The sequence below is a fragment of the Micromys minutus genome, assembly GCF_963924665.1.
Source record: "Micromys minutus genome assembly, chromosome: 17".
NCBI lineage: Eukaryota > Metazoa > Chordata > Mammalia > Rodentia > Muridae > Micromys > Micromys minutus.
The window spans coordinates 23,587,149-23,602,784 of NC_137952.1; the positions used below are offsets into that span (position 1 = coordinate 23,587,149).

Sequence of the window (15,636 nt, forward strand, 5' to 3'; positions counted from 1 at the left end):
GTTTTAAATGAAAAGTCTCAGTGCTAATCTCAACCTGACATATTCTTCCAATTGGAACCTACATTGAAAGAGTGCTTATTAGGGGAAGATGGTCCCCTGCCTCTCATTCCTCCTGCTTCTACCTGAGCGGAAGGCCTCTACCAGCCCTGCTCCTTTCAGTTTCTGAATATATAAATGGGAAAGAGTCTTCAGAACATGATGTATTCATGCAGAACGGTCTTGGGGACAAGGAAAAATGATTGACAACTGCAGAAATTACATCTGAGGCTTGGTCCTGCAGAAAAAGGGGACACAAATTGCCTATGAATTATCTGCGGGTCCCTGATGAGCTCACGGACAATGTTTAAGAGGCTTCAGTCTTTCCCCAACACGTGGCTCCATGTCTTCCCTTTGTGAGAATGCAAACATCCAAGAGAAATCATCTCTGCAAAAAACGCCACTTTTGTTCTCAATCCTTCTCAAATATGCTGATAACAAATGTGCAAATGCCAACTCATGGTCTTTGTTATCCACCCATGCATTTGGACTATGATCCGGAATAGAAAACGGGTAATGATTTGGTGGACTTATAGTCTAAAGGAGAATTGAGGGTTCGTGTTATAGAAACACAGGACATTGATTTCGTAAGGTACTAATTTATTTATTTGTATATGGTCTCGGGCATGCTAGGCAAGTGCTATACTTCTCAGCTATGTCCTTGGCCCACATGGATAAAACTTACTTAATCAGTAAAGATTTTGCACTGTTGACTTTTCTGACACCAGGGAAGAATGAAATACAGTAGAACAATCGTGAGAATCAGGATGGTCGATACACAAAAGTCTAAAAGGAACGAGTTCTGCTCCTGAGAGTTCATGAAAAGCATGATGCCCTAGATTCTGCAGTCAGCATACTGCTTGAACTTATGTGTTTTCCACATTGACTAGAAAAGACACAATAGTGCTTAAAATGTGGTCTGTCGGTGAGCAATGGTTGTCAGACATTTTGTTACATACCTGTGTTGTGCCAGGAAGCATTCGTGAACCCCAAAAAGACAACCAAGGAGCTGAATCTGATGTGGTTGCATACAGGTCCCTTTATCCCAGCTTGAGCTTGGGCTCTCCACCAACTCTGACACTACAGAAAGGTGGAGCCCTGGGCCTAGTTCACGAAAGCATTTATAGAGGCAAGAAGGGAGTATCTAGCCTGGTACATATCTGATTGGGAGCCATGATGACCTTTAATGTAATTTGCTGGTCTGGTAGACAAATCATAAACTTAACTTCAGCTTTTCTCCTGATTGGTGGCTGTTAGGAAGTGACATGTCAGGGGCGGGCTTATCACCTGGAAGTGTAGATTTGTTAGGTAATAACCTGAAAACTGCTGCTAGATCCTGGTTTTGTTGGGGAGTAACCTGGGAACTGGTATACACAGGTCTGTTGGGGGAAGGGATGGTTAGCCTGAAAACTGGCGCAAGGTACTGGCCTCTGAGTTGACTTGAGTTCAACCTTAGGTCAGATTCCCTAAGATGGTGTCTGAACCCAAAGGATTTGGTCTCTCCTCTGGGTGTGGCAAGCATTAAAGATTGCAAAGAGTTATGGTGTTTTACTGAGTCCCTTATTAACAAATTTTCTGCCGTGTCTGTATCTTTTTAAATGTCACTTTTCGGTAATTTTTAATTTTATTTTAAAAAAAATGTGTCCATGATAAGTGGAAGGAAAAGAGGCAGTTTAACGTGAATAATTTGAGAAGCGCTCTTCTAGAGTACAGTACAGGAACTAAGTAACTAGAAGTCACTTATAGTGCTTACGTTTAGGAAGTGCCCCAAAGAGGTGCCACACTGAACTGTGCGGAGATGTGACATTTTTGGTGAAAGCACACGGATCACGGACGTTCCTCTGGAATCAAGCCCCGATTTTACAGACCTTCCCTGCTGACTTCCACAAGGAGACTAACACTCGGTTTGTTATCCTGTGAGTTAGGGTTGGTTGTCTTTGTATATTTTCTTTTACATTTTTCTTTCAGTTATTAAGTTGAGTAGTTGCTTTGGATCTCAAGAGCAGTTGTTTAATCTTCATTAAATATCAGAAGTTTTTATTTTTAATGTTTTGAGATTAGAATAAAATGATTTTTCACTGGAAGGTGAAACTAAACATAGAGATTTAAGCTTTAGTTCAAAAGAGAGACGACATAATATTTCATAGTCAGATTAGCTTGGATTAAATCACAGTTTTATAATTTCGTAGCTAGACATTCCAGGTAAACTTTTAAATATTTTTTAGGTTTATTTTGTATGTATAAGTATTTAGCTTACATGCATGTCTATGCATCATATGTGCGTGTGTGCTTGATGTTCATGGAGGTCAGAAGATGGCACTGAATCCTGGGAATTTAAGTTATGGATGGTTGTGAGATTCCATGCAAGTGCTAATAACTAAATCTAGGTCTTCTGAAAGAGCAGCAACTGCTCTTAACTGATAAGCCATCTCTCCAACCCTGCCCCATCATCTTCATCATCTGGCTTCAGTTTCCTGTATGTAAACAAGCAGCTTTACTGAACCGTGTAACTGCTAAGATTCAGTGAAACAAGGTATTAATGGGTGATAATTGCCCATAACAGACCCCACAAAACATTAGCATTCTTTTTCCCACGTGTTCAGTTAGTAGACTTCAATTACTTGTCTTTAAAATTGTCAGTGTAACTGTTCTCGGACACCCTATGAAGAGCCTCAGAGTTTTTGATGTAATAAAAGTAGTTTGCCCAAGGTTTTTAAAATAAGCGTTAGGTTCTTTAGACCATTTGAAAATGTGGCCGAGTCTCCCCAAGACCATGGATTCCTCACTCTGCCTAAACCTCTGCTACGGAGGGAATGATTTTCCCAGCATGCGACACGGCTCATTCTTAGTTTTAACCGTTGGTATTAGTACCATTACTGAAACAACCACGGGCTTCCCATTCACACTCCATTCCTCTTTAAAAATATCCAATACTCATATCACCCAGGAATTGGCCCAAGGAAACCTTCCCAACTTCCGTCCTGTTGTAGAACTGTAGGTTTTTCCAGCGAAACCAAGCTCTGCGTGTTTTTTTGTTTTTTGTTTTTTTGTTTTTTTTGTTTTTTTTGCTACATTTTTCCTATCTTTTTTAAAGGTTCTTTTTCCCCCTTTCAGATGAAGACCCAACTATCCCATTGCTTGTGCTTAGTGTCAGAACACCCAGGACAATCCGCCCGTTGTTCCAGCTTGGACATTCCGTGGGCAATTCCCAACAGGTAGCTGGTCAGGTTGGTTTCTTGTTCGTTTCAGGTTTTAGTTTTGTGCCTTTATAGCCCTCCTTCACTTAGTGGGGGAAACTGCATTTCCGGCTGACGGAGAAACAGGGGCACAAACTTCAGGCATACAGAGGAAGCCCCGGGAAGAATGTACTGAGAGAGGAAGGCAAAACAGGCAGAAGGGGGAAGAAAGGAGGCCTCCTGTGCATCTCAGCCAACCTCAAGCATTTCTGTTAGGAGGGAAGAAAAACAATTAAGTAACAACAGAACAGTTCCACCCAGCTCCCCCCGCCCCCCTTTTTTGGACTAAATATGTCACTGCCAACGAAAGCAGCACAGAACTGATTCTCCCAGTACTAACTTCATAAACCACCGCCTTGATTCGAGTCAAAATAGTAAGCTGCCAGCATGTTCAAAATAAAACCGAGAAAACAAACCTGGCATTTTCCTTAAGGGTCGTGAGGGCGAGGGCGGGACAAGAGCCAGGGAGAGGAGTTGCTATAAAAATAACCAGTGCAAACATCCTTGCACTGATGTTTTCTATAAAAACCCAGTGGCTGTGAGCTGGACGGAGCGAAGCCGCGAAGGGTAGACGAAGGGGGTGGGTGGGGGGGACCGAGCGGCGTCTGCTTCTCGTCAGTCAGTCTTCACGCACAAGTCACGGCAGGGTCAGCAACAAACTAACCAGGTGGCAACTCCAGGCTCCGCCGCCATAAATAACAGTTACGTACTAATGTCACACAACCAGATCTAGATGTGAAGCATATGGAAACATTCTGATGGAAAGATCTAGAAACGAGCAGCGCTTGCTCAGTTTAGGATCCACTGTTGGTACTTGACTTAGGGAACGGTCGAGACAATAAAGTAGTAAAACACTAAAGGGGAAAATGAACCCCTTGTATATAATCTTTAAAAAATTATTTACTTACAAAAAAAAAAACCAAAAAAAAAAAAAAAAAAAAAAAAAACCAAAAACAAAAAAAAACCCAAAACAAACCCAAAACTCCTTACCCTTTGTGTTTAGGAGAGCGACTAGGGGATGAAGGGACTACCATTGTTGAGAGGCAGAAACACCACATACCAATGTTCACTAGAGTCCCACTCTGGTTACTGACTTGTTCTCATGACCTCTGGGAAGTTCCTTGACCTTTTATGCCTTTGTTCACTCTGAACAAAGGCAGGACAGAGCAATAATGAGGATTGAACCTGCGCGGGGGAAGTTACTGGGATTAAGTGAGTCTTTACAAGAAAATCCACCAAGCACTATCTAGTAAACATCCTATCGAGTTTACTTAAGCAACTTATTATTTAACTAACTTAGGTTAATTGTCTGCTGATTTTTTTTTTCTTGTACTATCCGATTGTTTTTATCGGCTGATGGTCGTTGTACACAGTGCGGATTTCATAAATAGAAATGCTTTCGTATTTAGAATGTCCACACATTCCCCTGGTTTTATTGCTTTCTTTCTTTCGTGTCTATGTGAATGTATGTAAGTGTGTGTGTGTACTTGTGATTCATTTAAAACTAAAGATCCACAAATGAGAGAAAACACATTTTTCCCCTTTTTCCAGATGTAGAGATCATCTGTATAACTGTTTCTAAACCACATTTTTTTTATTCTCTCATCTGTTTACTGACATCTAGGGTGATGCCATAACTTGGCTATATACATTATTTAATCTTAAAACCGCCTCATGAATTATAAATATTTATAGGTAATTGAGGCTTTGATGGATTAAGAAATTTATCAATGAGGTCTTATCTAGGCCAACCTTCCAACTTCCACTTTCCACCAAATGAAAGCAGTAAACCGTTTAAATGTGCTAAATCCTAAACAGATTTTCTTCCATTTGCTCAAAACGTTTAAATTTGAAGAGAACACACACACCATATGTCCATCCTAGAAACATAGGTTAAAAAAAAAAAAAAAAAAAAAAAAGAGGGGCTGATGCTCTAATATTTTAAACCAGAAGTTCCTGTTTCTACACATTATTGTGCACACACTATTTTGGGGACCAGGAATATAAGGGGGTGAAATTGATTTTCTACTGCCAGTTGTTTTAAGTTGCAGAATTTAAGTTCTCAACAAAAACAGCATTGCTTTCCACGAGAGAGGCTGAAGGACTTTCCAGCCACTGAACAAATTGCAGGCTTGCTGAGATCCTTCCATGGTTTAGCTTCTTTCTGCTCACCTTGCCTCTTTGTAGGCCATCTGCTCGGAGCGGCAGAACGGGGCGTGTCTAAAAAAAAAAAAAAAAAAAAAAAAAAACCACACACACACACACACACATTCAAATCCCGCGCCCAGACAGAGCACTTCCGGGTGGAGGAGCACGCGTGAGACCCGGCCCGTGAGCTGTGAGATGGGCCGTCTGCGTTTCTCGCAGCTGGCAGAGTGGTTTCAATGGGCATCTGTTTTCCGATCTCAGGGAGGTGGTGCTGGGGACACCTGCCCCTAAAGACGCAAAAAGAATTCGGTCCACGGCCGCCACTTCCTGGTTGCCTTGCCCTTACTTAAGATGGCGGCTAGTTGCCTTCGGCCCGGCTTACTGCGGCTGCTCAGTACACTCTGCCGGCGCAAACAGTTCTACAGCCCTTCTCTCCCGTGGAGGTGAAGCTTGGGACGCGGCGTGTCTCTGCCCCGCGGTGCAGCTAGGGGGTGTGCTTTGGGGGCATAGGGGATAGCTAAGGAAGAGGAGGGCCCAGGGTCGTGCTGCTCTCTGTGTTTCCCTATCTTCTAGGCACCAAGCCTGCACGAGCCCCAAGGTGATTTTTTTTCTTGGGCCCAATATGATATTAACCAAAGCTCAGTACGAGGAGATAGCCCAGTGCCTAGTGTCTGTACCGCCCACTAGGCAGAGCCTGAGGAAGCTGAAGCAGAGGTTCCCCAGGTAAGTCCCCATCTCCCCTCTCACAACATTTACCTTCAGCCCAGTTCCCGCCACCCTGGTAGTCAGAAGCCACGTGTCACGCACAAGTGGGAGGAACTTGGTGACGGGTTAGGACGAAGAAGATCTTGAGAATACTCTCTCCCTTTCACCTGCCTACCATAAAGAACAGTTAATGTCTGAGGCTCCTGGTGCCACTCCAGGCTTTGGAGTTGAATCCAAGTCAACAGATGTTTGTTGAAAACTTGATACATATCACGGGCACGGGGGTGTACACATAGTAGGTGCTTCATAGATGACCAGTGGTTAATCTATGATTAGCAGTTGATAATGGGCAATGGGATCTTTGCAAAGTAAAAATGTAAATTGGCGGTTCATCGCACTGGCTTCCTGCCAACTTGTCTAAATCTAGACGCCTAGATTTAGAATAAATAGGACACTTTTGGGTTGCCACTGGTGACAAACAAGAGGGCCCAGGCCCAAAGTGGGCCTTGTCTTGTTGACAATGAAAAGATTCTTAATAGAGCCGAGGACATTAGTGTAGGGATTACACACTTGAGTCTGGCCATTTGGATCTCAAGGTCGGAAGGTTTCATACTTTAATTTTTGCTGTGGTATTTGAGGATTTTCTCACCTGCTAGGAAAGATCTCTTAGAGATTATGTAACAAATTTTTCAAAGATGTGAAAACTGAGATCCAAACATTACTCGAAGAACCTGTTCAAGACAACTAGGCTATCATAATTAATATGTTAAATAGTACAGAACATTTTGTACATATTTTTTCTGATTCAAAATGTATTATGACATTGAGTAGTTACCCCTTCTGGAGAGCTTTCTTATCAACAATACATAGCCTTTCACCATGTATCACCAGAGATATTTCATTGAGAAAGGCAAGTCATTGGATACTAGATACAAATTGAAGCGTATCTCTTCTGACCTGCTATTTGGTAGACTAATTTTCCTACATTCTAAGAAGAAAAGCTCTCCTTCCAATAGTGTCCATACTTTAGGGTGATAGTACCCTTTTATAGCTAGGGATTTTATAGTTGCTGTTAAAGAACACAGTTGACGAGTTGGGATTTAATTATTGTCATTAGCTATTTTTTAGTTCTGTCTGTGAACAATGAGTGGTGACTGATCATCGGGGTAAAGGTATAAAATGTATGTATATATCACACATATGTTATATAGTATATGGAATGTATTATGTCATATATGTATACATTGCTGGGACGTTTTGGACCTTTTTTGATACTTTGCTATCATTATGTATTCATATTACTACTTTCAAGAGAACATTCTTGTGTATGCATGTATTTGGATCCACATGTGTCAGGGTGTGTGTGGAGGTCAGAAGACAACTTGGAATTGTTTCTCTCCTATAAAATGGGTCTGGCAATGGAACTCATGTAGTCAGGTTTGGTGGCAAGTGTTTTGATCCACTAAACTATTTCACCAGCCCACCATTAAAAAAAAAAATACATATATATATATATATATATATATATATATATATATATATATATATATACACATATATATATATATCATCTTGTATGGTTATATCCTTAAATATTTGCTAGGATTTAAATGAAATTTAGATTTAATTAAATGAGTAATTAAATAAAATACTACTAAATTTGTTTTGAATATTAGTAAGTATATTACTTTTTGACATTTTATGTATAATTGCCATAGTTCCAAAAAAGGTTGAGACATGGTTGTATACTTTTGCAAATTTCTTTAAGATCTGCCTTAAATACAAGAAGCTGCATCTATTTTTATATTTAACTGGTTGTCATACATTGCTAATAGAAGCAGGCATGTGGTCATACACATGTATACACATATACAGAGAAAAAGAACGAAAAAATACCAAGAAACTCTAGTCTTATATGTAGTTGCAAAAGAAAAGAGTAACTTAATAGGCTTTTTAAATAACTATGAATTAAAAGAAAAAATGTATTTTTCTTACACTGTGGTGTTTTTATTGCACAAAACCTAATAAATGCTAGTTTCTTGAAGGCTGACTGTAATGTGGGATAAGAAACCCATCAAACACCTGTCACCTTCTTACATTGAAACCCAAGGACCTGTTTTGAACTTGAGTGGGTCTTTTACCTATACAATATTGATTTGAACCATACAAACCTTTAAAATGTTGTCACCTTTCTTTGTACTATATGAAAAAAAAATCACATTTGCTAATCTCATCAGTGATCTCATTAGAAGTCTGTAGGATTTGACGCTGTCAAGCTATAGTGATAGATATGAGCTTTCTAATATTTCAATTTTCCCTTGAAAACTCAAATTTTACCATGGGCAACACATGCTATTAGCTGTTTTCTGTAAAATGACAGGCTCATGTCATTTGTATCTGAAGAAAAAAAAAAACATCTGTCAGATACCCAAATCTCAGTAATCTAAGTAATTTATTCATTGTTTATTCAAGTAAGAATTGTATTCCTTGGGGGGGAAATGGCTAGCTCAGTTCTCAGGTGAGTCTTCCTCCAGATTCTATGGCATCTTGCTAAGTGGTCTTCATACTGAGTTCTAAATTCAACATACAGAATTTTAACAGAATGTGGTTTAACATCACTAATTAGTGAATATTCTGAAAGGAAGCAGCCATTTTATTTTTTAAAGCTGAGTGGACATGAATTTGAATATGGCTGTCATACCCTGGCCTCAATTTGTAGTTAGGTGTAAGTTAAAAATCTATCACCTTGAGTGAGGTTGAGTTATTGGAGGGGCTCAAGGGATGGTAGCCGGAAGGGATGGGGAAGGAAAAGTAATGGAATTCTAGTTCTACGAAAAACCCATAAAAACAAGAGTTGGAAGTTTAGCTGCTGTAGCATACAATAGGCACAAATATCAGTAGGATAGAAAGCAAGTGGTATTTTATATTTTTGAAGAGAAAGAAAGGATAGTTTTGACCTTGTAGACCTCTGAGAGGGACTTCAGTCCAGGAGGACACGGGTTGCACGTAGCCACTGACTGTTTCTGACCAAAGCACATTTATTTTTGAAGAATATGATGGGTATGGACAAATTTTAATCTTTACTTTGCTTAAGTAAGAATGACTTCTGGCAATTTGAATTTATTTAGCTTCTTTTTTCTTTCTATTTCTCAGGATCTAATTGAGGTTTTCATCTAAGCAAGAACAGTAGTATATCTTTGGGCTATAACTGCACCTAGTGTTTTTAAAATTACAATAAGTTGTAAGTTATGTCAATATTTTTTGTTTGTTTAGTTTTCCTGTTGCATTAATGGAGCCACTTAGTGTTCTATGCCTACCGTTCTGTGAAAATATTTGCTCTTATGAAATTACTATTTGTTGGATGTGCTCATGTTAAAGATGTTGATTTTTTTCTAATGTCTTTTTTGTTGTAGACGTTTTCTAGTTTGCTTTTATGTATTCTGATTTTAACTCTCTTAAACTTCAGTTTGGGCTCCTTTTATCCCTTCTTTTTTTTCTATTTTAGATTTTTGAGATAGAGTCTTTCTGTCTAACCTTGGCTAAATCAAAATTAGCCTGGCCTTGAACTCAAAGATCTGCTGCTGAAAGGCCGGGATTAAAGGTGTGCATCACCACACACGGGTGTGCACCACCACACATGCTCCTTTTGTTTTCCCCTCTAGCTCTCACTTTGTAAACTGGGATAGGATTAAAAGCTTATGTGCCACCACTTAGGGCTCATCTTTAAATTCTGCTTGTTTGTTTGTTGTTTCGTTTTTGAGACAAAATTTTTCTATGTAGTCCTGGCTGTCCTGGAATTTACCTTGTAGACCAGGGTGGCCTTGAACTCAGACTGGCCTAACTTAGCCTCTGGAGTGCTGGGACTAACCATGCCCAGTTCTATATTCATAGCATCCCCAGTTGCAGTTCATTTTGATATCTGTGTAGAGGCATGCATGTAAGTTTTCCACTGCATTAATTTTATTTTTTATTCCATGCCTCCTGAGGGAAGGAATCCTTACTTCCTAGGGCTTTGTTTTCACTGAAATAGCAAAATTATGTCATTGCAAGCCACCTCATTAAATGTAGGCACTCCTTTTCACCTGTCCTTAACCTGAGGGATATAGCTCCAGAATACTTCCTAGCACACACAGGCTCTGGGTATAGTTCCCAGCACTGTTGAAGAAAAAACAGAATCCTTGACATAATTAGAAGAGGTGGAGCTTTGTGAGCTTTAATACTTTATATTTTGAAATCTACCCTTACTCCATTGTTTCCTCTCTGCTGTTTAATCGCGGTGGATCTTTCTGCCTTTAGCAGATCAGATGTACTGTGTGAGTCTAGTACCTAAAGCTATTGTCAGGGCTGTAATTAATGTCTATGTTTTATATTTCATTTCCTGGGATTCTGATTCAGGAAGACACTTCCAGTCAAATCAACTGTTCCCCCTAAGATTGAGCTGTATGCTTTCCTGCACAAACACTATTCTATACATTGTATGTATCTGTAAATAAGCTTGAACTTAGAGAAAATTTTTAGAAGTATTCCAGAGAGTACCTTATGCCCTATCTTGTAAATGTTAACATTTTGCATGACTGTTGGACCAATTTTTAGAATTCAAAATGTAAGAGCCAAATCGAATCTTATCTATTTGAAGCTCCCCTGAATGAGACGAGAGATTGGGGATCGATGCAAAAGCAAGAGGTTTATTAGTCCAATGCACTGGGGTGACCTACATCCAGAGGAGAGGCAACCCCGAAAGGCTGTTACAAGCAATTTTTATACTCTTTAGGGGTACAGGTTACATCAGCAAGGGTATAACTTAAATTCATTGACTAAGCGTATTAGCCTTTGAATCTATTGGCTAACAAGCATGTGACAGGTCATGGGATCAGAGGATCAGGTGACTACCAGTCAGCACATTCTGCAGTTTTCCAAGAATGTTCCTGCTACTCCCAAGAACTGTGGGTGGAGAATGGAATTTGGCCTAGCCTTGACCTGAAGATACTGGTGGAAGGCTGGCAAAAGTCCATTTTGAGATGTGGTAATCTATATTATCTATGTAATCCTGGCCCAGAAGTAGGAGCTCATGGAAATCTATGTCAGTGTTGGGATTAAAGGTGGGTGCTATCACATTTATCCTCAAATAGTATTCTTTTTCTTTTTCTTTTTATTGGGTATTCTTTGTATTTACATTTCAAATGTTATCCCCTTTTTATCCACTGCTATCCCCCCCTCCCCTTGTCTCCATAAAGGTGTTCTAGCTCCCAACCACTTTCTCCTTCCTCAGTGCCTTGGCTTTCTCCTATACTGGGAAAACGAGCCTTCAATGGTCAAAAGGCCTCTTCTCCCATTGATGTCAGACAATGCTATCCTCTGCTACATATGCAACTGGGGCCATGGGTCGATTGGTGTTTTAGTCTCTGGGAGCTCTGGAAGGTTTGGTTGGTTGATAATGTTGTTCTTCCCATAGGGTTGCAAACCCTTTCAGCTCCTTCAGTTCTTTTTCTAGCTCCTTCATTGGGGTCCTGGGCTTAGTCTGATGGTTAGCTACAAGCATCCTCATCTGTATCAGTATGGCTCTGGCAGAGCCTCTGAGGAGGCATCCATATCAGGTTCCTACCAGTAAGAACTACTTGACATCAGCAATAATTTGAGCTTCATAAGGTCTGTTAATTGTTTTTTGGGTATTTCAAGTCTTTTGGGCTAGTATCTGCTTATCAGTGAGTACATACCATGTATGTTCTTTTGTGACTGGGTTACCTTACTCAGGAGGATAGCTTCAAGTTCTATCCGTTTGCCTAAGAATTTCATGAAGTCATTGTTTTTAATAGCTGAGTAGTACTCCATTGTGTAAATGCACCATATTTTCTGTATCCATTCCTCTGTTGAAGGACATCTGGATTGTTTCCAGCTTCTGACTATTATAAATAAGGCTGCTATGAACATGGTGGAGCATGTCCTTTTTATATGTTGGAGTTCAAATAGGATTCTTAAAGGAGATATTCATTTGTTGGAAATTCTTTTACTAGTAAACTAAGCCTAGTTTTTGTTTTTCTTTTTCCTTTTTAAATCATGCATTGATTATTCAATTGCTGTCTAATTGAGTTATACATCAAACTTTTGAGATCATGATTCTAAACAAGTATCTATATACCCACTTGCTAAGTCTTTACTTTCAGGCACTGGGCTCTGAGGTTTTTTTTTTTTTTTTTTTTTTTTCTTTCTCATAATTGTGCCTTCCAGATTTGTAGGTATGGCTTTTTTTTTTTTTTTTTTTTTTTTTTTTTTGTGTTTGTCCCCAATGTCTCCTCTTTTCCCATCCTCAGAGAGTATCATGGGCAACCATTCATTCATAAATAACTTCAATTTCTGCTCCAAGTAAAATCTCAAAATTAGTAGGTAAAAACTGTAGCTAGGTTCCTCTGCTTAAAAATTATACTCAGCCATCATCTTTAACTAGAATACTGGAATGAAGGATGCTTTTGCTATGCCACTGCCTATGTTGAATTTACCGTTTTTTTTTTTTTTTTTTTTTTTTTTTTTTTGTTTTGTTTTTGTTTTTTGTTTTTTGGGTTTTTTTTTTTTTTTTTTTTTTTTGGTGAACTTAGGGTTTAGTCTGGTTAGTTACAGACAAGCACAAAATATTACTTAATTTGTATTTATTGGAAGTATCCAGGTTTACTTTGCTTAGCTACTATTGTCTTTGGAACAGCCCCCTTGTTCCATTTAGGATGTGTTTTATGTTGTCAAGTCTTCTCACAGGGTATCCTCTGTTTACCTTCTTGCTTTTTCTAACTGTTTGTCACACACTAGTGTAGGTGAATGCTCCCTCACTGTAAAAGGAGGAGACAAATCTCAGAGCTCATAAATAGAAGAAATAGGATTCAAACTCAAGTGGAGTCTGTGTCCTGATTCTTCTTTTGTTGGTGCTCCCTGTTAAGGTTCTTTAAGTTTAAGATGAGCAATTATTAATGCAGTGGGTGAGTCACGGTATAGGGCAGAACTGACAGGACTACAGGGTCTGTGATTGAGGTTACTGTGAGACGATGTCATTTGTCTACAGTGGGTGAAATCTCTGAGTGGCATCGTTTTCAAACATGTACAAAATTTTGTGTTGAGACCAAAACAAAAAAAAAAAAAAAAAAAAAAAAAGGAAAAGAAAAAACCAGTAGATTAGCAGGAAATTGAGGTATTTATATGGACCAGTCGATAATGTGATGCTTAATAAATAAGATTTGATTATGGTTATCTGATATTTCAGCAAATATCAGAAACACTCCTTTTATATTTCAGTGTGTTTCCTAGTTGATTTATGACACTGAACAACTTTTTGGCTTTGATTCACTAATTTTTAAGCATTTCAGTGAAGTATTACAATGTATTATTAATGCTCTTAGATTTGCTTTACATAACTGAAACAGTGTAGCCTTGTTTCTTGAAATTGAGTTGAGTGGTGGCTCTTAATTTGTGGTTGGTTTTTTACACTCTGATAATGTTGTGGTGAACCTGACTTCCAGAATAACAGGTGACAATGGCTCATAAAGGGAGGAAAAGGCTTTTATTGAGCCTGAAATGTTGTTTATGGCTTTGCCAAAGGATTACAATTAATTGGCAAGACATTAAAAAGTAGTATTCTTGTATTCTGCAGCTATGTAGATATGCTTCCCTAGTGATTATCGATTAGGATGGGCTGTCTAAGTGAATATGATTGTTTGGTGTACCCTCGTTAATAATCTTGTAAAGTGAGGGTTTTTTTTTTGTTTTGTTTTGTTTTGTTTTGTTTAATTTTGTAAGATTTCAGGTTCTGATTTTGTTGTCATGTTGTAGGTTAGGTCACTTTGTTTTCCTGACAGGTCACTTTGTTCCGTATGGCCCCTCTCCTTTCTAAAGTAACATTTGAGCTTACATGAGATATTTGCACTTTTCTGTGTTTGTAACACTGCAGAGGTGAGATGGGCATGGGTTCTCAGTAAAGGAGTCTTTAGGAAATCTCTTAGCATCATTCTGGAAGCAGCCACAGGTTGATTGCTTTTCTTACTAAGGGAGGATGTCTAGTTTATTAGAATACTAAATTCATGTTAAGTCAGTGTTCAGGCATCATATCTTGGCTTTCTCAGCAATCACCTGTATGAGAACGGTGAAGAAGTACATATTTCCTTAGGAAAAAAAGGATCGGAGGCAGTATGAGGCAATGATATTTTATTATTTAACTTTCAGTAAATGTGGGGTGAATTTACTACTTTTAAAAATTATACCCTTTGCCATATTGGTTGAACTGTCTTTAAGGACAGAACAGTTTGTAAGTAATATGTCACACAGTTAAGTCTGAAAAGTGACCTTTATAATAAAAGTCCTGAGGGTTACAGGGCGGGGTAAACAGTAGCTTTTGATGCTGTTATTTTAATTGTGTTGTTGAAGGTAAATACTATCAATCATTTGGTGGAAACTCTCTCTTTTCTACCGATAGATTGGGGATACCTTGGGCTGTTTCATAGAGCACACTGGCTGATGAAACCCTAACTGAAGGAGAATAGGGAAAGAAATAACTGCATGGAAGACTGTGGGGATCTTGACCCCAGGGGAGAGTGATCTGTCCCCATACATTTGAGATGGTTATTATATATGTAGATTTGTGGGGACACAGCAACAAAGCTGGGTGCATGTTGATCACAGAGCCACCCTTTCCTGATTACACTGCCTCTCTTTCCAATCCTCTCTTCTCACAAGGCTCAAGCTAACAGTCCCAGAATCCAAATCATGTCAAGGGGCCCTAGCATGGTTTCCCACACTTTCAAGTGTGCCACTTGGTGGAGGTGTGGTCTTTCTGTTCACTGTTGGTTCCAAACAGAAAATACTGTCTTCAACCTCCTGTCTTGCTCAGACTGTAACCTGATACATTTTGGGGTTTAACAATAAGATTCCATCACAATTCTCATTTCCAAGCAAAGAGTAGAAATGTCTCAGGAACTCTTTATAAAGTGTTTAAAATGTAGTAGTTCTGCTGCCAAATATGTATAAAACTATTGAACTTAGCACCCTAAATTTAAGAGCATAAGAGTAAATATTTTCCAACAATGAAATTCATGTAGAGAGAAAGTAGATTCATGTCTTTTGATGCCATTGTTGAGTCAAATATTAAACTTTTGTCTTTTTCCAACTAAGTGCTGGGTCCTAGTCATGTCTAAGCCCCAGACTTGAAATACCTGGTGCTTTGCTGCTGCTCCCTGCCCTTTTCCTCTTAACTTACTTACGCTTATTTAAAAAAATGTCATTGTTATGACCTAGGCTTTGCTCTTGGAACAAGAAAGAGTAAGCTAATCTAACTCTAATCTTATGTTTATTCTGTTGGAGGAAATGGGCGAGAAAGCAGACCCTGGGCATTTACAAGGGTTATCATTTAAGGCTGCTGAAAATCCTCAAGTTCTCAGTTAGAATCTTGTAGGATATGCAGAGCCTCCAAACCTGTAGGATGAGAGTATTTGGTTAAGCTCACTTATCAGCCAGTTCACTCACTGCTTCCTCAGATCAG

At 39.1% G+C, this 15,636-nt stretch overlaps 1 protein-coding gene across 3 annotated transcripts in view; it reads left to right on the forward strand.

The window, feature by feature from the left end:
* The first annotated feature begins 5,936 nt into the window (after window positions 1-5,936).
* Window positions 5,937-15,636, forward strand: part of CDIN1 (CDAN1 interacting nuclease 1) — a 191,860-nt gene continuing 182,160 nt past the window's right edge. For all 3 annotated transcript variants that reach the window (XM_080931591.1, XM_080931592.1, XM_080931593.1), the window contains exon 1: window positions 5,937-6,143. In XM_080931591.1, the coding sequence (XP_080787717.1) occupies window positions 6,043-6,143 (101 nt within the window). In that variant the 5' untranslated portion in view covers window positions 5,937-6,042. The remainder of the gene's footprint in view (window positions 6,144-15,636) is intronic.